At 50.3% G+C, this 25,793-nt stretch overlaps 10 protein-coding genes across 10 annotated transcripts; 5 read left to right on the forward strand and 5 right to left on the reverse strand.

The window, feature by feature from the left end:
- Nucleotides 1-37: 37 nt before the first annotated feature.
- F5J12DRAFT_765040 (ATPase assembly factor ATP10) lies at nucleotides 38-1,080 on the forward strand. Its single transcript, XM_051742171.1, has 4 exons — nucleotides 38-293; nucleotides 339-438; nucleotides 490-612; nucleotides 666-1,080. Exons 1-4 carry the CDS (start codon nucleotides 43-45, stop codon nucleotides 1,032-1,034), a joined length of 843 nt encoding a protein of 280 aa, XP_051602645.1. The 5' UTR covers nucleotides 38-42; the 3' UTR covers nucleotides 1,035-1,080.
- On the forward strand, nucleotides 1,074-4,896 carry F5J12DRAFT_813433 (Sec23/Sec24 trunk domain-containing protein). The gene is made up of 13 exons (XM_051744940.1): nucleotides 1,074-1,217; nucleotides 1,275-1,306; nucleotides 1,361-2,135; nucleotides 2,187-2,398; nucleotides 2,454-2,575; nucleotides 2,624-2,827; nucleotides 2,876-2,980; nucleotides 3,035-3,158; nucleotides 3,207-3,362; nucleotides 3,418-3,884; nucleotides 3,948-4,085; nucleotides 4,133-4,327; nucleotides 4,385-4,896. The coding sequence occupies exons 1-13, from the start codon at nucleotides 1,171-1,173 to the stop codon at nucleotides 4,625-4,627; spliced, it is 2,820 nt and encodes a 939-aa protein (XP_051602646.1). The 5' UTR covers nucleotides 1,074-1,170; the 3' UTR covers nucleotides 4,628-4,896.
- Nucleotides 4,897-5,480: 584 nt separating this feature from the next.
- On the forward strand, nucleotides 5,481-7,463 carry F5J12DRAFT_890120 (MFS general substrate transporter; the record flags this gene model as incomplete). The annotated part of the gene is made up of 14 exons (XM_051747385.1): nucleotides 5,481-5,717; nucleotides 5,765-5,809; nucleotides 5,860-5,919; nucleotides 5,972-5,984; nucleotides 6,044-6,147; nucleotides 6,206-6,277; nucleotides 6,328-6,334; nucleotides 6,379-6,522; nucleotides 6,572-6,715; nucleotides 6,772-6,849; nucleotides 6,902-6,945; nucleotides 6,996-7,182; nucleotides 7,235-7,340; nucleotides 7,391-7,463. The coding sequence occupies 14 exons, from the start codon at nucleotides 5,481-5,483 to the stop codon at nucleotides 7,461-7,463; spliced, it is 1,314 nt and encodes a 437-aa protein (XP_051602647.1).
- Nucleotides 7,464-8,220: 757 nt separating this feature from the next.
- On the reverse strand, nucleotides 8,221-10,366 carry F5J12DRAFT_813448 (uncharacterized protein). The gene is made up of 7 exons (XM_051744941.1): nucleotides 9,895-10,366; nucleotides 9,656-9,845; nucleotides 9,558-9,598; nucleotides 8,999-9,473; nucleotides 8,871-8,976; nucleotides 8,650-8,813; nucleotides 8,221-8,599 (listed from the first exon to the last, which is right to left on the reverse strand). The coding sequence occupies exons 1-7, from the start codon at nucleotides 10,292-10,294 to the stop codon at nucleotides 8,497-8,499; spliced, it is 1,479 nt and encodes a 492-aa protein (XP_051602648.1). The 5' UTR covers nucleotides 10,295-10,366; the 3' UTR covers nucleotides 8,221-8,496.
- A 15-nt stretch (nucleotides 10,367-10,381) lies between these two features.
- F5J12DRAFT_967743 (6-phosphofructo-2-kinase-domain-containing protein) lies at nucleotides 10,382-12,523 on the reverse strand (the record flags this gene model as incomplete). The annotated part of the gene is made up of 11 exons (XM_051750027.1): nucleotides 10,382-10,896; nucleotides 10,954-11,197; nucleotides 11,248-11,262; nucleotides 11,315-11,404; nucleotides 11,464-11,526; nucleotides 11,583-11,603; nucleotides 11,660-11,683; nucleotides 11,737-11,853; nucleotides 11,909-11,976; nucleotides 12,006-12,221; nucleotides 12,298-12,523. 11 exons carry the CDS (start codon nucleotides 12,521-12,523, stop codon nucleotides 10,502-10,504), a joined length of 1,479 nt encoding a protein of 492 aa, XP_051602649.1. The 3' UTR covers nucleotides 10,382-10,501.
- A 133-nt stretch (nucleotides 12,524-12,656) lies between these two features.
- Nucleotides 12,657-14,638, reverse strand: F5J12DRAFT_813469 (uncharacterized protein). Its single transcript, XM_051744942.1, has 9 exons — nucleotides 14,484-14,638; nucleotides 14,365-14,423; nucleotides 14,171-14,295; nucleotides 13,964-14,075; nucleotides 13,641-13,906; nucleotides 13,201-13,581; nucleotides 13,095-13,147; nucleotides 12,847-13,043; nucleotides 12,657-12,795 (listed from the first exon to the last, which is right to left on the reverse strand). Exons 1-9 carry the CDS (start codon nucleotides 14,567-14,569, stop codon nucleotides 12,740-12,742), a joined length of 1,335 nt encoding a protein of 444 aa, XP_051602650.1. The 5' UTR covers nucleotides 14,570-14,638; the 3' UTR covers nucleotides 12,657-12,739.
- Nucleotides 14,639-15,081: 443 nt separating this feature from the next.
- On the forward strand, nucleotides 15,082-16,274 carry F5J12DRAFT_489861 (uncharacterized protein). The gene is made up of 3 exons (XM_051739672.1): nucleotides 15,082-15,097; nucleotides 15,159-15,468; nucleotides 15,534-16,274. The coding sequence occupies exons 2-3, from the start codon at nucleotides 15,271-15,273 to the stop codon at nucleotides 15,981-15,983; spliced, it is 648 nt and encodes a 215-aa protein (XP_051602651.1). The 5' UTR covers nucleotides 15,082-15,097; nucleotides 15,159-15,270; the 3' UTR covers nucleotides 15,984-16,274.
- A 210-nt stretch (nucleotides 16,275-16,484) lies between these two features.
- Nucleotides 16,485-17,795, forward strand: F5J12DRAFT_716634 (thaumatin; the record flags this gene model as incomplete). The annotated part of the gene is made up of 11 exons (XM_051741021.1): nucleotides 16,485-16,579; nucleotides 16,631-16,637; nucleotides 16,691-16,731; nucleotides 16,786-16,822; nucleotides 16,876-16,908; nucleotides 16,961-17,059; nucleotides 17,115-17,181; nucleotides 17,247-17,339; nucleotides 17,393-17,482; nucleotides 17,552-17,635; nucleotides 17,689-17,795. 11 exons carry the CDS (start codon nucleotides 16,485-16,487, stop codon nucleotides 17,793-17,795), a joined length of 753 nt encoding a protein of 250 aa, XP_051602652.1.
- Nucleotides 17,796-18,510: 715 nt separating this feature from the next.
- On the reverse strand, nucleotides 18,511-19,584 carry F5J12DRAFT_716826 (uncharacterized protein; the record flags this gene model as incomplete). Its single annotated transcript, XM_051741032.1, has 1 exon — nucleotides 18,511-19,584. One exon carries the CDS (start codon nucleotides 19,582-19,584, stop codon nucleotides 18,511-18,513), a length of 1,074 nt encoding a protein of 357 aa, XP_051602653.1.
- A 584-nt stretch (nucleotides 19,585-20,168) lies between these two features.
- F5J12DRAFT_716517 (WD40-repeat-containing domain protein) lies at nucleotides 20,169-24,660 on the reverse strand (the record flags this gene model as incomplete). The annotated part of the gene is made up of 22 exons (XM_051741014.1): nucleotides 20,169-20,530; nucleotides 20,581-20,752; nucleotides 20,838-20,916; nucleotides 20,972-21,002; nucleotides 21,055-21,202; nucleotides 21,253-21,267; nucleotides 21,324-21,361; nucleotides 21,414-21,486; nucleotides 21,537-21,597; nucleotides 21,665-21,726; nucleotides 21,779-21,982; nucleotides 22,044-22,514; nucleotides 22,656-22,859; nucleotides 22,918-23,047; nucleotides 23,099-23,330; nucleotides 23,417-23,524; nucleotides 23,572-23,602; nucleotides 23,655-24,122; nucleotides 24,207-24,231; nucleotides 24,296-24,353; nucleotides 24,410-24,451; nucleotides 24,504-24,660. The coding sequence occupies 22 exons, from the start codon at nucleotides 24,658-24,660 to the stop codon at nucleotides 20,169-20,171; spliced, it is 3,171 nt and encodes a 1,056-aa protein (XP_051602654.1).
- Nucleotides 24,661-25,793: the final 1,133 nt, after the last annotated feature.

A 25,793-nucleotide genomic window follows, 5' to 3' on the forward strand; every position in this document is an offset into this window, starting at 1 on the left:
TCCCGATTTGGCCGAGAAACACCTCCGGACTGCGAAACGAAAATGTCTGCTGTGGTCGGTGCTGGCAGCAGATGCCGCCTACCACTGCGTCCCTTCGGACAACAACTTGCAGCTCGTCGATGGCGCTCAACTTCAGGCGGAGAAGGCACATCGGGGCCCGCAGAGACACCACTGTCTCTACTACAAAGACCATTGGGAGTGAGAGAACGACCGCAGGCTCACACGAAGACATGGGAGGACACTCGGAAAGAGCTCATGGACGAGGAAGCACGACTAAGACAGCGTGAACACCTGTAAGTTGTATGGCTCCGTATATAACTCAGTTCTCATGGAGGTAGCTTGAAGGAGGCCACCAAAGGTTACTTTACGGACCTGAACGCGACCAGGCGTCATGGCGGTAAGTCGTGGATAGCACCAAACGTCATGATCAGGGAAGACGTGAGTCTCCAGCGTGTTTTCCTGTTTTCGGGGCTGAGTGCTACTTGGCAGAAAGCTCTCTATTTCCCCAACGTGACCGGTTCCAGATTGGATACTAGAGAAGAGGCTCATACGACAGATATGTGCCAGGGGCGTGTGTCCGTCATAGCCATGCTGTCTACGAGGATGTCGGAGGTTAATTCTTCTGTTCTTCCACGCGCACTGTACTTATTTGACCTGACATCTAGGTTCATGTCAAAGGATTCGTAGCACCCACTAATGCGCGGTATTTGTCAAACTCGCGATATCAATACATCCAAATCAACTTGCAGGAAAACTTGCTCAAGTCGTGGCTCGTTTCTCTCTTCCTTACCTCCATAGCGAGAAGCGTACCTCGCGAGCTGCATCCGACGTACCTCGTATCAAGTCAGAACGTGGAGTACGTACGCGAGCCTCTCGGAATGACAAACAAGCATGTTGGCTATGTCTATCTCGTGGACGAGAACTTGAAGGTCCGGTGGGCAGGATGCGCTGATGCAAAAGTAGAGGAGACGCGTGCGCTCGAACAGTGCACTGGCGTCTTGATCAATAGACTCCAAAAGAAAAACAAGTCTTAGCGTTGTGTATTAGTATGACCACAGTTATTTACGTTGTCCCCTGAGCGTTATAAGCTTGTTTGTGCGTGTTGCCTACGTGTCTGACTTCACCCAAGCAGAAAACCGTCCCTCCCATTTTGTGTGTGTATCTGTCCGAATGGCTTCGCCAACGCAGCAATTGCCTCCAGGTTGGGCAGCGGAGTGGTACGATCGCACTCATCGGATACCACATAACAGCTTTTCTGACACTGGAAATCACAGGGATGCCGCTAACCAGAGATATCTTTTCATAGGTCAGTCATTGCGTCTTGTGTCCTCACCATCGGCAATGCTGACCCACCATGCAGAGACAGCGACGGGCAGGACCCAGTGGGAACCACCCTTACATGCCCCAACTGCCCCCATAGATGAACACGGCCCTTCAGTTTCACCGCCCCCGACACATCACATCCCAAAGCGTCGTCAGTATGCCGCGGGACAGACCCAGGCATACTATGGCACCACGGATGGCTTTGTGGAACCATCCTACGGTGCGGCGGGTGTTATGGGACCCCAAACTCAACAGCCGGTAGCTTCAGGGCCTCTCTTCACTCCTGGTTTGGCTGCCGAGCAGCAGTTCGCAGCCCAACAGCAACAACCACTATACCAAGCACCACCCTCCCACGAGCCTCAGTACGTCAACGCTCCGGCATTCGGCCAAGAACCTGCCTACTATCCTCCGTCTGCGCCAGTCAACCAGCTCGCCGACCAATTTGGCCAGATGGGATTCGGCCAGAAGCCCTTGCAGCTTTACACTACCAACCTTCTCACTTCACCCCCGGACCCGCGTGAGCTGTCTCATCCACCCCCGGAAATTCGGCTGCCGCCCAATTCGTGTATCACCGCATCTCCGTACGCCAATGCCGACTACACCTACCAGCGCTGCACCTTAAATGCGATACCCACGACATCATCGCTTCTGAGCAAGGTCAAGATACCACTTGCGCTTGTGATTACGCCATATCGTGGTGTAAAAGATGGTGACCTTCCTGTACCGCTAGTCACTGACACTGTCATCGCCCGGTGTAGGCGGTGCAGGACTTACATAAACCCGTATGTTCAGTTTATTGACGGAGGCAATCGGTAAGATTTCGTTCTTTCCTCCCATGTAAGTTGAATTTGAGCATGAGATAGTTGGCGATGCTGCATGTGTAACATGACGAACGAGGTCCCACAGTTATTCGACTGGGATCAAGTGCGTAATCAACCCGGCGATAGATGGTCCCGCGACGAGCTCAACCATTCCGTCGTCGAGTTTGTGGCGCCAACTGAGTATATGGTCCGACCCCCTCAACCGGCGGTTTATGTCATTTTAATCGACGTCAGTCATACCGCTATTCAGTCTGGTGAGGATTTTTCGTGAAGGAAAAGTAGCGGGTTTGCTTACTGCCCATTCCTCAGGCATGGTTGCTACTGCAACGCGAACGATCCTGGAAAGCCTTGACCGCATTCCCAATGAAGGCCAACGCACAAAGATCGCTATTATTGCTTATGACACGTCATTATACTTCTTCTCGATGCCGGTGGGGTTTTGAACGAACGTACATGATGCTTTTGCTAACTGCGCTCAGCCCGGCACCACGGAGTCGACAATGCTAGTTGTTTCGGACGTCGATGATGTTTTCCTACCCAAGCCCACTGACCTTCTAGTTAACTTGTCGGAGGCCAAGGAATCTTTAGAGGCTCTTTTGACGAGGATCAATGACATGTTCCAGGATAATCACACGGTTGGTAGTGCGATGGGACCTGCGCTTCAAGCTGGTTTTAAGTTGATGGTATGTAACGATGTTGGTTGACCGTGCGATACTGAACGGTGCGGGAAGGCGCCAATTGGCGGCAAGATCATCGTTCTGTCTGCTTCGCTGCCCAACGTGGGTGCAGGAGCCCTTAAAAACCGCGAAGATCCCAAGATTTTGGGAACATCCAAGGTAATGGGTACAGTGCACTCGGTGGTTTACTTTTTTTTCTGACATGTTGTTTAGGAGTCGGGCTTGCTTCAGCCCGCTTCGCCGTTCTACAAGACCTTTGCGATCGAATGCTCGCGCGCGCAGGTCTCGGTTGACATGTTCCTATTCAGTGCCTCATATCAAGATGTCACCAGTCTTGGTTCGTATGCTCGCGCACTCCTATGGGCTTGACCTTACCGTTTTGCAGCGTGCCTTCCTCACTATACTTCGGGTCAAACGTTCTTCTACCCTGCATTCAGCGCCTCGCGTTCCGAGGACGCAATCAAGTTTGCTCACGAATTTGGTGAGATCCTGGCGATGCCAATCATGCTAGAGGCGGTGATGAGGGTCCGTGCCTCAAAAGGTTTGTGGCCAATCCCCCCCACAAGGAATTAGACGTTCTCATCAGTGAATTGTAGGTCTACGCATGTCATCTTTCCATGGAAATTTCTTCGTTAGGTCTACTGACCTCCTTGCGATGCCGGCAGTCCCTATGGATCAATCATATGCGATTGAAGTTCAGATCGAGGAAACCATCACTGCACCATTCGTTGTTTTCCAGACCGCCGTACTCCATACGACGTGTTATGGAGAACGCCGTATCCGCGTTATTACGCTCGCATTGCCCACCACAAGCAGCCTATCGGAGCTTTTCGCCTCTGCGGATCAAGTGGCAATCGCAACCTTCTTGGCCAATAAAGCTGTCGAACGCTCGATCACGCACAAACTAGAAGATAGTAGAGATGCAGTCATGCAGAAACTAGTTGAGATTTTGTCGTCCTACAAGAGCAGCATGACGGCCGCAGGTGCGGGCGCGAGTGCTCAGTTGGCAATTTCGGAAAACCTCAAGATGCTACCGCTTTTGGTCCTCGGGCTTCTAAAGAATGTAAGTCATCTGCAGAATGTGTTGGCTTTTTTGAATGTTGAGTGACCATACGACTTTCATCAGGTTGGGATACGCCAAAGCGCTCAAATTCCTCCCGATTTGAGGGCTTACGCGCAATGCTTGCTGACCTCGCTTCCGTCACAACTTCTTGTCCCGTATATACACCCCAACTTCTACTCACTGCATAATATGCCACCCGAGGTTTGTTCTCGTCCCTTCTCTGATGGAACTCCATTGACACTTACAAGGCTGGGACGGTGGGCGAAAATGGAGTCATCTTGCCAGTTCCGTTACCTTTGACTTCCGAACGGCTTGAACGACACGGTCTCTATCTGATTGAAGATTCTCAAAACATGTTCCTTTGGGTTGGTCGGGATGCTGTGCCAAACCTTGTAGAGGACGTGTTCAACCTTCCCAGTTATGAAGTGCTGCGGGGCGGCAAGGTCAGCATCAACAATCGTGCAAGCTTTTCTGACCATCCTTATCGTTTTCTTTTACAGACAACCCTTCCGGTCCTCGACAATGACTTCTCACAGCGAGTAAATGCAATCATCCAAAAAATACGCGAGATACGCCGCGGGGTTTATTATCCGCATCTCTATGTGGTTAAGGAAGATGGCGAGCCTCCACTGCGCCTTTGGGCCCTTAGCTGCCTCATTCAAGATCGTGCCGACGTTTTACCGAGCTACCAACAGTTTATCGGACAGATCAGGGACAAGGTCAACGGAGCAGGCACTTACTAACGGAATCTTGGAGGCTTATTTTGTGAGGGTGTACCGCTTCAGCTTGCTATGGCGGACAGGAGTGATATATTTCAACTTGTTTTTTTTTCTCCGCTTATGTTATTCTGGTGATGTCCTAACTCGATAAGCCGTGAATACACTGAACTAACTTGCCCACCTGAATTCGGGGCGACGCTGAAGATCTTCATGTCGGCTGGCATGCCGTGTGTGTTTTAAGTACCCCCAGCTCGACTGGCTATGACAAAACACCTTCGTGTCGTCCCAAAGCTCGTTCAAGCACCTCGCTAGTAACAGATCATGGAAGCATTTGATTCACTGTACAGGTGCAGCCGTATTCTTGTGACGATAAGAGACGGAAACTTAATCGGGTAGCTATAGCGCACCCAATGGTGATGAGTGATGATGTTAGGTTAATCCTGGCAACGGTCCATTACTTGGCATGGTATTAGCATACATGCCCGTTGAACAGGATTGAATATTGACCATCATCGAGTTGCATAATCCACAACCTTGCTCTGAGGTAGGATGTTTAGATTTTTGACGAAATATCTGGACCCCCAAAGACCTATCATAATGGTGTACAGGTGTAAGCCTTTTCGGTAGTCCGGACCGAAACCCCTGTTTTCTCAGCGCTGGTTGAATTGGCAGTCATCAATGATTGCAGCGTCACGGTAGAAACCCCAAAATCGGTACTACATATTCTCAACCGCGCCCATCAAGTAAATTTACGTAGGTGGGGTCATATGTCAAGAGTAGGCAAACATCCAGACTTCAAAGCGAGATAAGCCAGCGTTTATCAGCTAAACCAACTCACCCATTTTCCAGACTCAGTTCGAGGGCCGTGAAGGACATGATGGAGGAAAATGTGGAAGTTGAGATGGGTGCCATTCAGCTGCAGAGGCCCTCGGCCGATGTTTCGAGCTCGAGTCCTACAAGGGATGTTGCTTCCGCGGACTCGAAGGGCCATGAAAAGGAGCAGCGCAGGCGGGCTCACATCCAATTTGCGACGCTCTGCTGGACATTGTACCTTGCGGGATGGAATGATGGCACGACTGGCCCTCTTTTGCCTCGGATACAACGGGTGTATAATGTAAGTATTCCGTTCGTCAAGGAATTCCGTATCGTTGATTGGTGTAGATTAACTTCGCTGTCGTATCTCTTCTCTTCGTGTTTGCATGCATTGTGTGTCACTGCTTCATCTTGAATATGCATAGCCTTGACACGACGTTTAGGGCTTTATAAGTGGGGCGCTCTCTAATCTAGTGCTTGATGGCCGCTATGGCTTTGGAAAGGTTACTGCGCAGTCTTTCTTTCGTTCCCCGGTGACTTGACGCTACCTGACAGGTTATCGTACTAGGTGCGTCGCATCGTCCGCGGCCGCACAATGCAAATATTTCAAACGATACTTCCATGCAGGATCGCTGTTTCAAGTTGTCGCATATTGTTTTGAGTCCGCTGCTCCCCCCTTTCCTCTCTTCGTGTTAGGGTATGCTATCAATGGTGTTGGAATGGCCCTGCAGGTTCGTTCGCGTAAAACTATTCATTTCACCCTAAACTGAGTACCTTGTCATCTCACAGGATGCCCAAGCAAATGGGTTTGTCGCCTGTCTTCGGGATAACCCAGAAATGAAAATGGGAATATTACATGCAGTACGGTTGTGCATTTTCTGCGAGTGATTTTACCTACTGGATAATTCCAGGCTTACGGTAGGTACGCTTCCAGTACATCTCATCCACTAATCGTCGCGTAGGAGCGGGTGCATTTTCATCTCCACTTGTGGCCACGCAATTCGCCCAGCAACCGCACTGGTCATTCCATTATCTTTGCTCTCTCGCCTTGGCATTGTTGAACACTATTCTGCTAATCGCAGTCTTCGGACTGAAAACTCAAGATGGTAGGATTTTTTTACATAATGTATGGAGCCATCTTCACACTCGGGCAAGAATGTCTCGCACAGATAGGGGTGCCACCCTGCGAGAAGGGTAACAGCGAACGCAGCCGGTTTCGACAAGTATTTGCACTTAGAATAGTTCATCTCATGGCATTCTTTATACTCGTGTACGTCGGCGTAGAAGTCACCGTGGGAGGTATGTCTGCCGGGGTCCTTTTGTGTGTGTTGTGCTTGAATCCCTCGTTTGAACAGGCTGGATCGTCACATACGTCATAGACGTTCGAGGTGGGGGCCCGTCGTCTGGCTACATATCGTCGGGATTCTTCGGAGGTACAGCGTGTTCTTGATATACTTACATATCTCACAACGGGCACTACGGTAGGTCTCATGGTAGGTCGGGTTTCTCTACTATGGGTGAACCGCAAGGTAAGTAAGCGTTCATGTGTGGGTCCCTAGAAAAGTCATGACACCTATAGATTGGGGAGCGGCGTGCATTGTTTATCTACGCCTTCCTTGCTATTGGTTTAGAGTTGATAGTATGGCTCGTACCGTCTCTCGTCGGTGGAGCGGTTGCCGTTTCCGTGATTGGTATCCTCTTGGGACCAATGTACCCTATTGCCATGAATCACGCCGGACGGGTGTTACCACGTTGGCTTCTGACGGGTATGCTCTCCACGGACTATCAAGCATTGCTAGGTTATACATGTGTTCACAGTATCTATTGGATGGATAGCAGGATGCGGGCAAGCAGGTTCTGCGTTGCTACCATTCGTGACAGGAGCCATTGCCTCTAAATCCGGGATAAAAACCTTGCAGCCAGTGTGGGTGTGCAGTCATTTGTTGAGATCCTCCCCTTACCATGTGCCCGCAGACTAGTGTCCATGATGGCTTTTATGACATTTATATGGGCTCTCGTCCCCAGTGGTGCGCGGCGAGAAGACTGATATCTATGTATTTTGCACTCTTCAAATGTTCTACGTTGACGTGAAGACATTCCCTGGATACACGAAATGCGGCAAATATGTACGAGGTCGTAGCATTTATAATGGTCTTGTTTCGGGCGCAGCGTTCTCTCCCCGAAACCGCCCATCTACTGTCCGTGACTCAGTACAGTCAGCGCTGTCCATAGGAATAACAGCTGTGAAGGCATTTTTATGTCACGTTGCATGTGGCTCGCATATACAATTACCGTCGAGTCGCCCACCTAGAATTACAGCGGTTTGCGAAAATAATGTCAGTTAGCAAAATATTTGTGAGCGCGTCGTGAGCTCCGCCCAACAAGGAAACGTACCAAGCTGGCATGAAAACACTAGTGAGACTAACTACCGGCGTCACTCCGACTCACGAAAATCTCACTGGCGACGGGTTGGAACTCGCGGTCGTTGACGAAACGAGTAAGAACAAGCGTACGCTCGCCCAGCACCACAGAAGACCAGGATATAGTCACCTGTGCACCGCTAAAGGACGCGTTTGTTCGAGATGATAGATACTATGTGCCGCAATAACAGTGAATGGGTAAGTACGTTGCAGCACATGTTGTTTACTGCGCCATCTCGTGAGTACATGATGTAGTTCGGCCACCACTAGTAGTATGTAGACAAATGAATGCGATGAACGCACATATCCCTACATTCCCATATCGGGAAGGGCTCACGACGCGCTCACAAATATTTTGCTAACTGACATTATTTTCGCAAACCGCTGTAATGTTATGCACCATCAAATCCATCACGTAACGGGTTGATATGAAACCTCCACCATACGATTGCAACAGGTTGTGGTCATTGACTTTCACCTGCGGTGATGTAGGACATCGTGGGCAAAGTATACATGCATGATAACACAAAGCACTTCGAATAGCTCGCAAGAGATACGTCTATTATGAATATCCGCCTGTCAATGGGGAAGAAACTTGGGGAAAAACAGGAGGGGTAACAAGGTGGACCTGTTGGAGGTATCATTGAATTACAGTGCCTGTCAAATCTTACGGATTGCTTTCTCAAGGGCGGTGATTTCGACGGGTATCTCGCTAGAATTTGCCCCTGTCGGTGGCGTAACAATTGATTTCGTATCGTACGGCCTGCATGTGAACTGTCACGAAGGTGTGTCCCAACGAGGGTAAATACGCACTTATCATGCCACCAAGCTACGTAACGAATGTCTAGGGACTTCACGGAGAGTTCTGCATCACGCGACAACGTGTCAGGAGGAAAGATCTCCAGAAGTGTCGAGTGCGAGGAAGGCGTCATGAACACGCTGTCTGCCAGGTGGTTCCCATGCGTACTGATGACAACCTAGAGGAAAACGGTATCGAAACATTGAAACGTATAGAACACGAACTTGACTCTTACCGTCGACTGCAAAATGGCAGTCATACGTTCTGTCCAGGGAGCACTGGCATGAACTACATTCACCACGTAGTTCTTACCCAACTTGTAGAGCATATCAACCAGCGTCCTCGTGGTCCGATTCCCTCAACTTTAGGCCAACCGGATCATCTTGACGGGATAAATAAGTAATCACCACCTTTTGTGATCCTATCCAGCTCTTCTTCATTTCGTGTTCGACCCCGAGGAAAGCTGCCACGTTACGGCGGATAGGCTCCCACCAGTGCTTCGAGGCAGGCAACTGAACGAGGGGAACTGCGAATGGAGGGACATCGTTCTTATAACGCCGTGCAGCTCCAGCATCCGAAACGACCACTCGTCTCAAAAGGAACGGCGCTTGCATGGAGGCGAAATCTTGCCAGTCTTCCCGGAACATCAGCCCAAGTGTGGGGAACGCCGCTTTAGGAAGGTATGGATGAAAGCCGCTCGGGGAACGCTGGCGCGGTAATACAGGGGCAATCATCTCAGGTCTGGCCCCGATAAGCGTGGGTATGTTTGGGTAGAAGATACGTCGAGGAGGTGAGAGGACGAGCGGGTCCGCAGGCGTCGAGAGATGTGTTGAGAGAGCTGTATGTGCGCCAGAGGGAAAAGAGTGTGTAGTTGCCTGGTGGCTGCGTAAGTACAACGCAAGCATACATAGAGGAGACGGACTCGGTTGTGCATCGGTACATAGCCAGGTTACGCCGTGAATTCTGCGTCGGTCGACTGTCAACTTGATTGTCCTAGAGGGCGATGTTATGCTGACTTACAATCCACCATACTGTCCCAATATTTCTCGGCCTTTTTCTGTGGAGAGCACTTGCCAGTCAGAAGGTTGCGGCACTTCAATGGGCTCCTCGGTGGATGATGCAATAGCACTGACGGGTGGAAAAGATGGATCATCAGTCACGAGGTAAACAGTACCATTCAACAAGAACACATGGTCCAGGATGGTAGAGCCTGCACCGATGAGCGAACATTTAATTAGCGGCTGTTGCGTTGCATTTACCTGGTACGTGCTTTACGACCGTGGTCGTCGGGAGCTCTTCGCCCCAGTGAACGTATCCATCGTTTACCCCTACGGTCCCATATATTTCTGGATGAGAATTTGTCGACGCCTGTGCCCTAGATCCCCACAATGATGTGCTGCTGTTCACAGATTCTTGATGCCGCGCCTCGGCATTCTTCGCAACTTCTAACTCCTCTAACGTCCAGTCTCCGTACAATTCCTCCTCCCAGTTGACACTGGCTGCAGAACCGGATTCTTTGGAGACACCTTGAGCCACCCACCCTTGCAGAGCGCGTAATTGCCGAAACGAGGACTCTAAGTTATAGAAGAGGACGAAAATCGTGAGCGAGAAGAGAATTAACGATATTTCTCTGCGGGTAGGCAGCGAATACCAAGTCATTGTAACCGAAAGGAAAGACGCTGACAAGTTCAGAACATATCGTGGCAACTTCAAGCCAGACGACGACCGTAGTCACGAACAATACTTCCCAAAATAGCAAATAAGGAGATCACGATTACGTCGCGGGGCAGCAACAGTAAGTTGCGGAGAGAATTTGTCAAGTCCAATATCGATCGACTCCTATATAGTACAGTTCGCTAGTAAGAATCAGGTTTCTGCCGCCGCCGTGGTCTGTTCAAATCCGTTGCAATGAGCAGCCAAGTCGGAGGTTGTGAACCTCTTCTTCCCCTTTGTGTCCTCCGCGTAGTTCTCATAAAAGTTGTTCTCATCCCTATTGGAGAGATGTTCAAGCTCTACCTCCCCGTCTCCTGCATCAACGCGTCTTCCGGGCCCGTCCCAGAAATGAAAGGCTTGGCTGTGTACGCCATAGGATGTGGGCACAACCTCAAGAAGATCCCCTCGGGCAACCTCGATCGCAGGAATCTCCGACGCAGGAAGGCCAATCAAGTAGGACAAAAGGCAGCGAATGACGGACGAATGTCCGATGATCAACAAGTCTTCCTTCTCCCGCTCCAGTTCGATCAAAATCGGCTCCAAACGCACTTGTGACCAATGTTGCTCTAGGCACATCGCATGTACAGAATCGCGTAGGGACTCACCTGACAAATCATGGTAACTTTCTGCTCGTGGTGCGCGGAATGCATACGGATCCTTCACGAATCTAGCCCACTCTTCAGGGTAAAACTTACGGGCTTGGTCTGGAGTGAGGCCATCCCAAACACCCGGATTGATTTCGCACATTTGTAGCTTTTCAATTACTTTGACTCTGGGGGTGGACTCCCTATCAGATGTGAGGAATGGCCACGCCGTATGGTGAGCACGCCGCCGGGTGGAGGTCCAAATCTGCTCCTCGGTCAGAAACTCGAGGCATGACAGAGACCAAAGTCGCGCACCACAAGTCGGCGCTCCTTCGGATCGTAGCCGCGTTGTTCAAGAGATTTAGCACGTCTTTCAAGGAACAAATTCCTTCAGTCTCTCAGAATATTCCCAGCCAGCAGGCGAGAGGTCGGAATCTGCCTTATACGAGTGCTCAATCAGCGATTGGCCGGACTGTTCAGGATGAAGATTAATTAAGGAAATCATCAGCAATGCCAATCTGGGTTCCTTACACGGGCGAAGTATATCATTCGGAAACGATTGTGGATATTCATAAGGAAGAAAACTATACGTGACTGTCGAAATCATATCGTCGTCACTCCGTGCGATTTTCAGAGCGAAAAATACTGACTTGTAGATATCCACGGATTTTCTGAAGGCAATGAAATTACACGTCAAGAAACATAGAGTTGGCGGAGAAAAACGCACGTTCACCATTATTTTCTCGCCTACCTGGACGACGGTGAGAGTGCATGACCCTTTTGATTTTACACAACGCAACCTACGTTAAATATGCGGATATATGGCCATTCGGTTTCCTCGATGGTTTCATAAGCTTGCTCCCGGAGACGAATGCGACCATAATAATCTTCGACGGCTTTGTCCTGGTCCCATCCACGATACTATTCGGGTTCAGAAGAATGCGCGGATGTCAAAATAACGGGCGACGATACCCACATCGGGGGAGGAGATTTTGACGTTTCGTATATTAGTCTCGATTATTTCTTTGTTATCGCAGACGGATTCTGGGTCCCGTCAGTCAACGTTGCTATACGGACTTCAGCCCATTCACAGAATACATGCCCTAGCATGACTACATGGATCCCAAGCTTGTCAAACTTTTCGGCAAGGGCTTGTCGATTCTTTCTCAGTCCGTTGTTCGCGTCATAGATGACGACCTGGCCGCCCCCTTCGAAGAACTCCCATATGAGGTTCTCACACCCGTCCGAAACCTTCTTCCGAAGTGCTAGTGTTTCTGGACTTTTCTCCCCTGGACGGATGAAACCAAAGCAAAGGGGGTAGATGTATCACTTCTATGCACATCGTACTGTTACGACATAACTCACCGATACTGAAATAATCTGGCGGAAGCTTCTGTGCGCCTCCAAGGGTTTTACGGCGATAATCGCCTAGAGAGACGACAGTCGTTTTCACGCCCATCCACCGCAGATATCGTTCGAGTGCGCGGGATATATGAGTCTTTCCCCGCGCTGGAAGCCCCACAGTCATGATCAGAATTTTACCTGCATGAAACAGGAGACCAGACGCGGTAGTGTACAGAGGGGCTGCCATTAGTAAATTGTGAAGTATGAAGTTATCTACTATCGTAGGCGCCCCTGTCGTTCTTGGGAGTATCACGTGACTAACATTCCGGACTTCGGGACCTGTGCATGCACGGGAGCAGTCAGACCGGTCAACTCTACATCCCACGAGTCCTAAGGATCCATCGACACTGACTAGGTAATTAATGCAAGATAGTACTTAATCACACAACAGCAAATACTACGGCTAGAAGGGTGCTAAGAGCATCTTCCTGGGGTCCTCAATATACTCCTTCACTTTCACTACAAAAAGGGTCAGAACGGTAAAATGGAATAAGAGGACAGATTTCTGACCGAGGAAAGTCACAGCATCCCGACCATCAAGTAAACGGTGGTCGTAGGTGAGGGCGACGATCATGATCGGTCGGATGACGATTTGTCCATTGACAACAACTGGCCTTTCCTTGATGGTATGCATGCCAAGGACGGCCGCCTGAGGAAGATTGATGATCGGCGTCCCAAATAGGGAACCAAACACTCCACCATTGGAACTAGTAGACCTGCGAGTCAGTGAACTTGGGGAGGACAAGACAAGGGCTTACATTGTGAAAGTGCCTCCTGTCATGTCTTCAAGGGATAGTTTCCCGTCTCTGGCCTGGATATCGCATTTGAGACCGAAAGCAGCAGCTCAACAGACCGAGTAATTACCTTCTTACCAAGGGCGGCGATCTCCTTCTCAATCTGCAAGAAGCCGAGGCTCTCTGCATTCCTCACGACAGGCGTGACTAGACCTTTAGGAGTCGCGACGGCAACGCTAAGATCGACGAAGTCACGATACACGATTTCGTCGCCCTCAATAGAAGCGTTGACCACAGGTAGTTCTTGCAAAGCCAACGTACATGCGCGGGCGAACGCGCTCATGAAGCCAAGTTTGACGTCATGCTCTTTCAGCACCTCATCCTTGTATTTCTTGCGCAGGTCCATGAGCGCAGACATGTCGATTTCATTGAACGTCGTGAGCGATGCAGCCGCGTTCTGGGATTCCTTGAGTCGCTCAGCGATGCGCAGACGCATACGGCTCATTTTCACCTAGGTCCAGGTAACCGTCGATGAAGATATAGGAAGGAGCACAAAAGAAGTGAGCTCACTCGCGTCTCATTGCGGCTCCCAGGTGCTTTTGAAGACGCGGCAGGGGTTTCCTCCTTTTTAGCGGAGGTTTTGGCGTCTTCCTTGAGTTCCTTCTTCGATTCTTTGGGTCCATCAGAAGGAATGCCACCGCTTTGCTTATCAACCCCAGAGGGCTGAGGCGGGGGTGGAGCGCTTTTGTCGACTTGCTGGTCAACAGGTTCTTCAGAGTCCGACTGCTTTGACGATGGAGGTAACTCTTTTGGACTTTCGCTGGTTTTCGAGGAGGCTTATGTGACCGAGAGATCGAGTGAACATGTTGGGTCGCGCAAGAGGAACGACTTACCCGCACCAGCCTCTATCTTGAACAGGTCTTGGCCAACAACAACGGTGTCCTCCTCATTTGCAAGGGCTTCGACAATGGTGCCAGAAACGGGAGCATTGACAGTGACATCAATCTGTATTAAGGCAGCGTTAGTTTTCGCACGACGTGGGGTGTGTGGAGAGGCCCGAAGGATAGGGGCTGCGGCTAAGATGATACAAGTATACTGACCTTATCTGTCTCGATGGTGGCGACCTCTTCGTCTGCCTCGACAGTGTCGCCGACCTTCTTCGACCAAGACCTGAGGGTGCCCTCGGATATTGACTCCGCCATCTGCGGTACTTTGACGGTCTCAGCTGCGCGGTTGCCAGAAGTGAGACGTCAAGGATGGTTCGCACGACCGGATGCGTCATGGCACTACTGACCTTGCAAGAGACGTGAGGTATGGAACTGAGTGCGAGTGAGTTGTGTTCCGGCAACGTTCCTGTGGCTAAAGTGGATTAGTATGTCTGTAGGGCGCCCCTAGTAGAATAGCTGGATGAACCATAGTTTGGAGAGAGACGTCTGTGAACGATTACTTGCACAAAAAGCGCGGCTGCGCGCAATAGCAATGGCACGTTTCGATAGCATGACAACCTAGCAGGCTGTGGTTGAGGTTGGTGAATATTGTCGAGGACAAAACCGGGACTCAATCGACTCGGCAATACATAATACAACACAACACAAAGCTGCTACTATGTAAAGTCAACGCTGAAACAAGGTACAGCATTATGACGCAGCTACCGGTGGTGCTAGGTGTCATGACCACTAGGACAGTACAGCTGGCTGAGATAGAGCCCTGGAATAGCACCAATGGCGCCGCGACATCGAGTCATACCTTCATATTGCGCGCTGACTCCTCGTTGACAACCCCCCCGCCCTCCCCGGTCGCCAATACGAGGGCCCGCGATCAGCCTATACTTCCCGCCCTTCATTTTCTGTAAAACTTTGGATACGATCAGCGCCGCACCCATGGGTGCCCACAATGTTGCGAGGCAGCTAAGTTTTCCTTATCCGAATGTGAACAACTCCGGCTGTTCCAACCCTCGCGAGGGATGAAACCTCATGGGGTCGAAATCGGCCGGGTTGTCCCCATACTCGGATGATTGTGCACCGCTTGTACGTCAGCTACTTCTAACGTCGGCGTGAAAGAATCTATTCCATCCCAGAGTCGTTCTAGCCCAGGGCGATGCGTTTGGTGGGAGGGTGGAGGCGAAGACATTCCATCATGACCATTTTCATGCTTGGTTCCATGCTCTCCTCTGGAAGAACTGGAACTGTTCCTCCGTCGGATGGTCGGCAAAGGTGAGGACAATGTCAAGCAGATTGTCGCCGCCACTGCAGCATACATGAGATGCTGTGACAATGACAACACGCCACATTGTTTCATACGCGGGAAGGATGAGATTCAGTGGGTTAGGGTAACTGTCGTGGTCATAGATCCATCTTCTAAGGCACCTGTTTGCTCCGTCGAGCAAGGTGTCAAAACAGTGAGATCTTTGTTCTTGGACCACGCCAGCGTTTGTTAATTGGGAAGGCCCTTCTGGCCGGCGAGTATCTAGTGTTGGATCCAGCATATTCCGGGTTGGTAATCTCAGTGTCGTCTCGCTTCTACACCATCATCCATGATGGCGGTCCTTCCGTTGGTCCGAATGATATCTGCGGTGGCTGGTCGTTGGCGGGGATGCTCGACGACGCATTTGGTGCCACCGAGACAGAGGCCACAAGAGTCGACACCGTCGATCGACTGAACACCGCAGCGTTTAATGCGCTTAGGAACGCAGGCACGCGCAATCATACATTGGAAACAGTGACCGACACTAAACTACATACTATTCACCAAAATCCGATCACGGGCGTCCGTCCACGTGAGAAGGGAGCTGGATGTCCCGTTGTGAGGGTGAACACAAGTGGAGTTGACGGTAAGCTGGTGATCTGGAACGTGCAGCTCAATTTCCTGTACCCGAATGTGCATAACTCGGGCTCCAACTCTTGCGAGGGATGAAATCTCATGGGACCGAATTTGGCCGGATTTCCCTCATACTCGAGCAATTGATGCACCCCTTGTATGTCAGCCACTTCCGACGTCGGGGCAAAAAATCTTTTCCATCCCAGAGTCGCGGTATCGCAGGAATGTCTTACTAGGACCCTTCCTGTTTCATCTACATGTCGCTGGGGGGGTGGTCCTCGGTGTTCCCATTGGTGAACTATCTTGTCCCTCACTTGAAAAAAACACGCGGCGCGTCTGTCAACTTCTCTAAGTGTTTGCATGACTGACGGAGCACTGTAATGCCCATTACTCTACGACGTCCTCTGTTGACGTGTGCAATCCGTTGCTATTATTACGCGTTCCATGTCCCGGGTAACAAGCATCGTGAGGATACGGAGTACTGGCTCCTCATCGGAAGCATTATGATCTCCCCGGACCGCATATAAGAGGAACAGAGGAGGGTTGCCTTCGAGGGTTCGACGTTAAGTCCATCCCTCTCTTCTCATACACTCGAATATGTCGACCTTGACTTTGGCTGCTTTACTCACTCTCGTGACCAGCACACTGGCGCGTACTGTGACGGTGTCCAATCACTGTCCCTTCATTGTGTGGTGGGCTACTCCTCGGACCCTTCGCGGCCACTGTTGACACCTTGCATGCAGGCCTGCGGTATCTTGGCGTCATACCATGCGCTTCCCCATGCTTATGGTTGATTGTAATAGATGTTTACAGGGACTGGAACGCTTCCATCCTATTCTACAGGGTCTATAATACTCTTTTGTCGATTTCTGCCGATATCTGATCTGTGGTTTGCCAGGTGGGAAGCTGCCCCTGATACATCTGTGACCTTCTCTGTAAATGCAAGTTCACCCTCGCTTTCCTTCATTTTTTGAGCCATCTTTTGCAGGTCCCTGACAACTGGCAAGCAGGCAGGATTTGGGTTTGCATACAACACCTCACCCATTAAAGATTGTATTCTGATCTACGTTCAGGGGCGCCGTGACTGCGACTTTAGCACTAACCCAGGTCCGAACTCGTGCCTCGACGGTGGATGCAACGGCGGCTTAGAATGTGATTCAAACACCGGTAGCGTGAAAATCCCAGTATCCTCCCCGTGATGAACCCTTTCTTATATTGCCTCGTTAGGGCGTACCACCTGCCACTCTCGCGGAGTTTAGCCTTAACCAGAACAGCGGCTTGGACTATTATGATGGTCTGTATTTCCTTGTCCCGTACACAATCCAGTGAACGAACCACAATTATCATTTCTCGTTTTAGTGTCTCTTGTTGATGGCTATAATTTGCCAATTAGCATTACCAACAACGTTGGTTGCCCGGTCACAAACTGCCCGGTTGATCTCGGACCAAACTGTTCGTAAATGCGTTACTACGTTGTTGCAAATACCGGGCTAAAATTAATATAGGTCCCGCGCCTCTTATAGGCCCCTTCGATTCGACAGGATTTCCTGTTGGCTGTAAGAGCGCTTGCGAGGCGAACCTTGACGGAGACCCGTGTAAGTAATGCTAGAACGCTTTCATTTACTGCTCTACCTGAACCGATCAACTCCATACTTGCCATGCAGCCAACTCGCCCAACTGCTGTACGGGACAGTACGACACTCTCCAAACTTGTCCCTCTTCTGGTGTCACGTATTACAGCTATTTCAGTATGTAATTGGTTTTTTTCCACATCCTCACAGGTGAACCGACTGCTCTGTAGAGTCGAACTGTCCAAATGCGTATTGTTATGCCTTTGATGACAGCACTGCGTTGTTTACCTGCCCTGCAAGCAACAACGCAGAATATACGGTCACTTTTTGCCCCTGAATATTTCGGAGTGGATTTCCGCAATGATTAAACGCACGTCTCCGTTGTTTGTAACAAAGAGGGGATGTCCTCTGTGGTTTCACGAGTCTTTGGAATGCCGAGGTGCGGGTTACTAGTAATTCGTAGCGAAGCAAGGCACTTGCGTTGGAAAAACAATTGTTGGGGAACTGCTTCGCTAGGCTACTTTCAGTACTACTGATGACTATCTGAAGAAGCATGTGTTCGGTATCGCTAAGCACCTTCAAGTTTCACCAGATTTCCATGGCGACATTATGCGCAAGATAGACAAAAGGGGAGACCGGAACACTATAGTATCCTTCCCCGTTGTACGGAAAGCGCTACGTACTTCAGACCCTGCAGTGTGCATTCCCGTAAAGCCGTAGCATGTTCAATTATATCCATACTATCGCCTATTCGGAGCAGCAAGTACTGCCAGGATGCAAACAGGAACGTGGTGCTTCCTTCCACAGGTTGCATTTCTTGGAGAGGACTGCTAGGAGACAACGGATGACATATAGCATTACATAATACAACACGACAACACAACAAGTCAATGCCACAACTAAGAACAAACTAAGAACCGGAAGTCGAGGAAACAATGTACAGTGATACACGGCTACTGGTTGCGAGTGCCACGACCACCAGGAAAGTATAGCTGGCAGGGGAAGAGCACCGGAACAGCACCAATGGCCAACACGGGGGCCGCGACATCCGGTCACACCTCCTTATTCCGCGCTGACTGGACGTGGAGACGGCGGTCGGGCCACGGTGACTCGTTGACAACTTCCCACCCCTCCCATCCTCCGCGATCGCCAATACGAGGACCTGTGATCAGCCTATACTTCCCGCCCTTCATTTGCTGTAAAACTTTGGCTACGATCAACGCCGCGCCGATGGGTGCCCACGATGCCGCCGGGCAGCTCAATTTCCCATACCCGAATGTGAATATCTCGGGTTCCAGCCCTCGCGAGGGATGAAACCTCGCGGGGTCGAATTTGGCCGGGTTTCCCCCGTACTCGAGTGACTGGTGCACCGCTTGTACGTCAGCCACTTCCAACGTCGGGGCAAAAAATCTCTTCCATCCCAGAGTCGTTCTAGCCCGAGAGATCCGCTTGGTGGGAGGATGGAGACGAAGACTTTCCATCATGATCATTTTCATGCTAGGTTCCATACTTTCTTCCTTGAAGTACTGAAACTGCTCCTCCGTCGGGTGGTCAGCAAAGGCAAGGACAGTGTCAAGCAGATTGTCGTCGCCACTGCAGCATACACGAGCTACTGTGACGGCGACAACACGCCACATTGTTTCATATGCGGGAATGATGAGATTTAGTGGATTGGGGTAGGTGTCACGATCACAGATCCATCTTTCAAGACACGCATTTGCCCCGTCCAGCGAGTTGTCTTGGTTTAAAAGAGTGAGATCTTTGTTCTTCGAGTACGCCCACCGCTTGTTGATCATATTAGTGACGAAGCACAGGTCTTCTGCATCAGAAGATTCAGGGTCGGCCTTGAAGAGAGCCACGAGGATTATCCTGAGGGTAAGGCATTGGATGAACGTTGCGTAGTGAGTTTCATGAGCGGGGAGTAGTTGGGCAATGGCGCCATCTGTGGTTTGTTTGAACCTCCTCCAACTCTCTCCTTTGGATGAAAGTTCTGAGATGATGAGCCTTGCTTTGTTAAGGAAGGCATGATGCACTTTAAGGTCACTGCTGACGAAGGTGTTTGTGATCCCGAAGGCGTGAACAAGACGCTGATTCGGAAAGGCGCGCTGGCTTAGAAGATCAGCCATAGACGCATCTACGGGTTTCAAGAGTCTTTTAATCTCGGAAGAGCTGCTGTAGACTCGTTTGCGGCGCAGTGTGGGGTACACAACCCACGGGACGAGGAGTAAGAGGGCGACGAAGGTGGTGAGAAGGTTCATAGCGGGGTTTCCGAAGGTTCGAATCTTCAGTTGCAGTGGGTCTCCGGTTATTTATCCTGCCTCGTTTTCATGGACCCACGAAGGATACTAGCTTCTGGCCAAGTTGATGGAAGATAAGAGTCGGGTATTCTGGTGACTTCTCCTGCGGAAGGGGAAGTCTGGATGCGCAGTCCCATTATGAGTTCGAGTCATGATGCCGCAAGGTAAACCAAATTGAATCGAGGTGCAAAAGCAGGCCCTCAGACCTTCATGCCGCAGTTGATGCCGACGAATTGTGTTTTACTGTAATTACTACATACGTAGAGTAGAATTCAGAGCTAGAATTTTACATCACTGCAGGCAATATCGCGTACAAGTTAGTACTAAGCTGCCAGTTGCAACGTTCCTCCTGCTCATGTCACTAATACCTTCTTATCCCAAGTTCCGTTACCGTAATAGAACTTGCATGCTGTTCACGGGGCCAGGGGTGTTGCTATGACATCTTGAGGTTCAGGGCTCACACAGAGCGGTCGAGCCGTGATGCCGCCCATTCTGGTATTGCTTGGGGTCTTCTCTCCCTGTTGCTCATGACCGGGGATCAGTGAAGGGGCCCTCGTCAAGAGGGGTGGCGTGTACAACGCGGTAGGAGCACGACCGCGTTCGGGTGGCGTGGTCCACACACGCACGGCACCGTCGTGACTGCCAGTGGCAAACATAAAGACATTTTCGACCGCCCGGTTCCAAGCCAGACAAGTCAGATCGCCGCCAAGCGCTTGACCATGGATATTGTGGAGGAGAATTGCGGAGTCCCTGTCCCATATGTAAATATCCCCGGCTGTGCAATGGATGAGTGGCGGGGATAACAGAGGACAGACATGTACGTACCTTTACCAGCGCAGAGCACGAGTTGATCGTCCTTCCCCCCGAAATAGCCATGTCCTGCGAAGTCAACCAGCGTCTTCGGTACGTATGCATGCCGAAGCACTAGGCGTGCAGTCGTAATCATATTGACGGTCCGGTCCTTCACCATTTCCAGTGTCCAGAGTTGTGGAGGCGCCTGTTACGCAACCCCCACACGCGTTTCACACATGCAAGATGCAATTGATGTCAAGAACAGTTGCAGTAGGGGAACGATGACAGACCTTTTCGTACGAAATCAACACGAATCGGCCATCCCGGGACAACGTGATGTCCTTCACATCATGCAGTACAGGGGTTTGACTGCCAAAACGGGTTGAGAATCAAAACACTCCAAACAGGCCGATATTGCACGTACTTTTCGATCTGTTTCGTTTGCATGTTGTAGACTGCCGATGGTATTTGACATCAATTTTCAATCCAGATGAAGGTGTGACCAACCTAGTAGTTGCTTCTCTACCCTCGATTTGCTTGGCTGTAGTCCTTCGGGTGATGACAAAATTGGACCGGCACACAGAAGGCGAAGAGAGTCCGGCGTGACAGCAAGGTCGTGAATCAGGACACGGTTGAAAGTGTATTTGTCTAACACCTAGTCAAAACCCAGTTAGCACTCCCCGGGGCTGACAGACGAAAGTTCACTTTTCCACTGAGATCCTGGATAGGAAAGGTGCTTAGAGAAGGATGTATACTAAGAGTCATTTGCCGCCTACAAGTTTGATAACCTTGTTACCTTCTACAGACATGAATGCTGTGTGCAGGATAGACGTAAGCGTACGCAACGAGGATATCTGTGAGCCTACCATCACCACTGGGCAGCCATGTGACAGCCTGTATAGAGGCCTTCCGGTTGATTGACCTACGACAAGCCCCCTCCTGCGCGACTAGTTAACAATTTGTCCCCAGTCAGTCGCTAAGGGAATCACCTCAGTCCACACTTTGACAACTCGATTAAATTTCGTTAACAGAAGATCGCCAGAGGGTGACCTGATCACGTTGAGAATGCATGTTTAGCAAAGATTAACAGATTTTCGATGGAGCGCAGTATATTTACCAAGCAATCTGGCTGACAAAACCTTGTACATGAGCAAGTACCCGATGACCCTCGAACTGCGGCTACGGTGGGGAGTCAGTAATCAAGCCAACACGATCATAGAGAATCTCGCACCCAAACTCTAAATATGGCCGATGTCCGATCCCAACTGGTGGTAGCCAAGAATTTTCCGTTGGGCGAAAACTGAAGACAACGAACAAGACCAGAGTGGGCCAACAGATCTTCTGTCAGCTGGAGAGTCTTGAGCTTCGGGATTAAATTAGTGAGGCGAGAGCCTCTGATCATCTCGCTAACACCGCCTTCTGAGCCTTGTCTACTCTTGGCATTGAGCATGGCATTTGCTTCAGTTGACGCACTCTCTGCGTATGCCACGGACGACAAGGTCCCTGTCAGGGCAGTGGACGCGGGCGGTTCCAAAGAAGTCGTGCGTGCTCGGGTTGGTGAAAAGGGGAGATTTTTGAAGCATTATAACAGAGCGAACCGCCTGCACGAAACGCTCCCGGGGAGTAATGGGAGTATTTGGTGGTGCTCCGCTGGATTTGTTCAGCAGTTCTGTACCAATATTCGCGTTAGACGAAGCGTGCCCGTGAGAGGAACCGGTCCACGAGTTGGCATCGGCAGCGTCGAATGAACTTCGCATGTCGATGCGGTTAATCTTTGATGAGCTTGGAGGTCCGGATCGTAGTAACAGTGGCGCCGAACTGGATGGCGCAGAGGTACTAGAATCACTTGTTTCCGCAATCAAGCCAAACGTGGGAATGGTATCCGGAAGACTTGCGGCCCTGTCGTTGTGTCGAGTTCGTTGGACCCCCAAGTCTGTTCCGCACCCTGCTGTGGCCCAGCCATTACTCTTCCCGACCAATCTGTTGTAGAAGTTGATAACCGCTGCTCCAATCCATCGACAGCCTCCCCGAGCCCGTTCCCCAATGGCTTCCAGAAGGATGCGCATTAGAGTAACTCCCCTCCAAAGCCAAGAAAACAAGCAGACCACCCATAGGAAAGGCGGCGCTTCCATCACTCCTGCCCAAAATTCAACCGTGTCTTCCCAGGCTTCTCCTAGAACATCGGCAAGCCACTTCTGTCCCCTATACTTCAAGAATGTCCATCTCTCACTTGCGAACCAAGCAGAAACAGCAGCCAGCCCAAACGATGTGAACGCAGTAAAAACTGTCGTTATTATGGATGTGATTTTTCCCTGGCGGTCAAGCAGATGGAGGGAAATAGTAGGCGTATAGCGAACAGATCAAACTTACCTGATTGGTTGCGTACGTGAAAAGCACAAGCCCGACAGAGAAGCATGCGACAGACATGACAAGGAAGACCAACGGTGAACGATGAATCCATATGAAAACCCACCATGGCACGCGATGGCCAGGCGAACGACTATGATCGGTCCGTCAGCAATAATTTTGGAGTCAGGGAGGTCGAGCTTACTACATCGCCATCCTCCAACTCAGACCTATAAGGCTATTAACGGCCGCTGCGATGCTAAGTACAAGACTCGAAAACCAAAATGCATTCACACCCCTTCCTAACATAGTCGAGGTGGAATCATAGGAATTTTGAAGAATAGTAGCAGTAACACCACTGAAGAAGGTTGCAACAGTAGAGAGCGTTAGAAGATTAGACGCTGCATGATTTTGGGCATAACGAATGGTGGGGACGCCTTCGAAAGTATGTTCCAGAATGAGTGGAGAGTCCGATGCACGTCAGATTTGTTGAGGTGATACAGAGAAACCAGACAAAACCCACCAACTTCGATGAACATGCGGAGTGTGTTCGTAATCCTATCTATGTGACCTCCCATTTCGGAAGCTAGATCGTGGATATATCGTTGGACGGCCGAGTACTTAAATTGACCTGGGAAGCTAAGCAATAGGGCGAGTATATGGCGTCTTCTCACTTACCTCGGTATGTTCGAAGACAACATGCCCAATACTTGAATCGATGTGTTAGTCACCGTTCCATAAACTTAGCTTTGATATGTCACCTTCAAATCACCTTCAAATGCTTTGATCGAGGTGCTCACTGCTTCGTCCGTAAATTCCGGAAATTCGTTTAAACGATTAAGGAAGGCAATCACGTCGGTTGCGAAGACTTCCAGATGCTCCGGGAAATACTGAGCATCGAGAGTGGAATCCCAAAACGGAGGAGCGGTGATTTTATCGTGGCGTACGGAAGGCGTCGCGAACGTCCAGGAAACACCGGGACGCTCCGGTTCGCATGGCTCTAAGTTGGTCCACTTTTTCCCCTTTCTCCGCATTCGTCTCTTCTTCATTAAATTCGGATTTACGAGGGTTTCCTTCGGCTGCCTTGAAACCTTCCTGGGGAAAAGATCTGCAGCATTTTCTCGGAAGAGGAATAGTATATTGGCGAGACATTCACGGAGGCGAAAGGCAGTAGAAAGGATGCCAACGGAGGACCCGAGTTGGCGAGCAGCATTGGCAAAGTTACGGAGCTACAGGAACGTGACGGTAGAGAGAAGACACCGGCAGACATCCACGTTAGCTGCAAGTGATAGAAATAAGACAACTAAACCAACCTCTTGATCGAGATTGTTAATCCGCCTGAGAGGTGTGTAAGCACAAGTATTTATGATTGTAAGAAAAGGATCAAATACCGGGCGCTCACCTCTGGAATTTGTTGAACGATTCTGCGCCCTCATTTTGAATCTGCTCGTCTAGAGCGGCTTTTATAGACACATCTAAGACATTTTCATGCTGAAAGCGAACACAGATGGCTCACAAGCACCCCCATCATCCTCCAAGTTTGAATTTTGATTTAAATCTGGATGAATTCATTACAGATTCGGTCAACCACGCAACGAAGACATCCCGACCTTGTGTACGGAATTCCGACTGATTGAGCTCGTTAAGAGCATTCAGGAGGTGGGCTAAGGTTTGCCGTTGTCTGATTCTGACTTTTTCGTACGGATAGTCGTGCGTGCGCTGGTCCTGTAGGCGAGGAAGTAGTCTTTCGGGGCTATGGTTGTGCATATGATGGTTGTACTGGGCCCCTGGATCTGGTTGAGTGGTTAGCCTAAGACTCGGAGCTCAGGTCAATGAGCGACAACAGGAGAATTGCTCACGGCGCTGCATGATGTTCTTCCTATTCTCAGTCGCAGAGGTTCACAGATGAACCAGAGAATTCCAGCAGCTACAGCAAATGTGATGGGGGATCCCGTCAGGGTAACTATTAAAGGGAGGGTATAGCAGCCAAAGATACGACGTGGGACTTCGGCTCTGTCCTATCATGAAACTCTTGCACCCACTCCGTCTGGGCGATCTCCGCTACCTGACCGCATCAACGAAGAACACGAATGAAACATTACGGCGAGTGAACCGAACTAGCACTCGCCAAGATTTGTGTGATACCCGGAGAGCGAACATGAGGCGCACTGATGGGCCCACCCAGATTTGCACCGGAAGAACCACAGCAAACACGGCCCCATGGGAGTCGCGTACGTGTCGCGGACCTGAAGACTTAAGATCTCACAATGGAACGCTTGTGATTAGATGAGTGCGTACAGATGTGTAAGCCCCACCCCAGAATGCAGGATCCCAGTCGGCCCGAGTTGAAGACACTGGATAGCACCATCAGTTCACACCGCAGTCAGAACATCAATTGCTCACCACTCTCATCTTCACAAGCCTGGTGCGGAGATCTCGTAGGTTATGTACATTAAAACATGTTCGCCGCGTTGTCATTGGGCTCGATCAACCCCACACCTGACGCTTCTTCTCTTATGTCCAGGACCACGCCGTTGCTTCGAACGACCAGGTGTAGAGTTTGGCATGATGAGCACGTTTATCCTGTGTGTCAACACGGTGGCGGTCAACCTTCAATGAATTCCTTGTCCTTACTTATGTACATAATTGTATGTTTGCCATGTTGTTGGGAAGTGTAGGTATTGGTTGCAATTTGTTACTCGAGTGCCTCCGCAACTTGCCCTCAGCCAACAGGCAAGCCGGCCAACCGAAACGCACACGACCTACATGGAACACCAAATTTAATCCTAAATACCAGAACTGAAATGCACGCTGCCTCAGCCAAAAAGATTGAATTGGTGGTCCCATGGCCGGCAGAACCCACCCGAATTGAGAACGAGTGGCACTGCGGATGGTGGTCA

The sequence above is a fragment of the Pisolithus orientalis genome (genome assembly GCF_024613125.1).
Source record: "Pisolithus orientalis strain OTSU chromosome Unknown F5J12scaffold_6, whole genome shotgun sequence".
Classification (NCBI taxonomy): domain Eukaryota; kingdom Fungi; phylum Basidiomycota; class Agaricomycetes; order Boletales; family Pisolithaceae; genus Pisolithus; species Pisolithus orientalis.